Source organism: Eimeria mitis, genomic scaffold, assembly GCF_000499745.2.
Source record: "Eimeria mitis Houghton genomic scaffold, Emh_scaff4923, whole genome shotgun sequence".
NCBI lineage: Eukaryota > Apicomplexa > Conoidasida > Eucoccidiorida > Eimeriidae > Eimeria > Eimeria mitis.
Window position 1 is genome coordinate 1,044 of NW_013573224.1, and position 242 is coordinate 1,285.

Sequence of the window (242 nt, forward strand, 5' to 3'; positions counted from 1 at the left end):
ATATCTTACAGCAGCAATAGATGAATCTATTTGTAGTCTGGGCCCTACGAAGGTATTTGCTGTTGTAAAGCAGCAGCAGCAGCAGCAGCAGCAGCAGCATCAGCAGCAGCAGCAGCAGCAGCAGCAGCAGAAGATATCTTACAGCAGCAATAGTTGAATCTATTTGTAGTCTGGGCCCTACGAAGGTATTTGCCCCGCAGCAGCAGCAGCAGCAGCATCAGCAGCATCAGCAGCAGCAGCAG

At 50.8% G+C, this 242-nt stretch overlaps 1 protein-coding gene across 1 annotated transcript in view; it reads left to right on the forward strand.

Moving 5' to 3' along the window:
- Positions 1-157, forward strand: part of EMH_0078530 (uncharacterized protein) — a gene marked incomplete at both ends in the record, with an annotated part of 924 nt that extends 767 nt beyond the window's left edge. Inside the window, one exon of the mRNA XM_013500017.1 lies at positions 1-157. Coding sequence (XP_013355471.1) covers positions 1-157 — 157 coding nt within the window.
- Between the last annotated feature and the right edge of the window lie 85 nt (positions 158-242).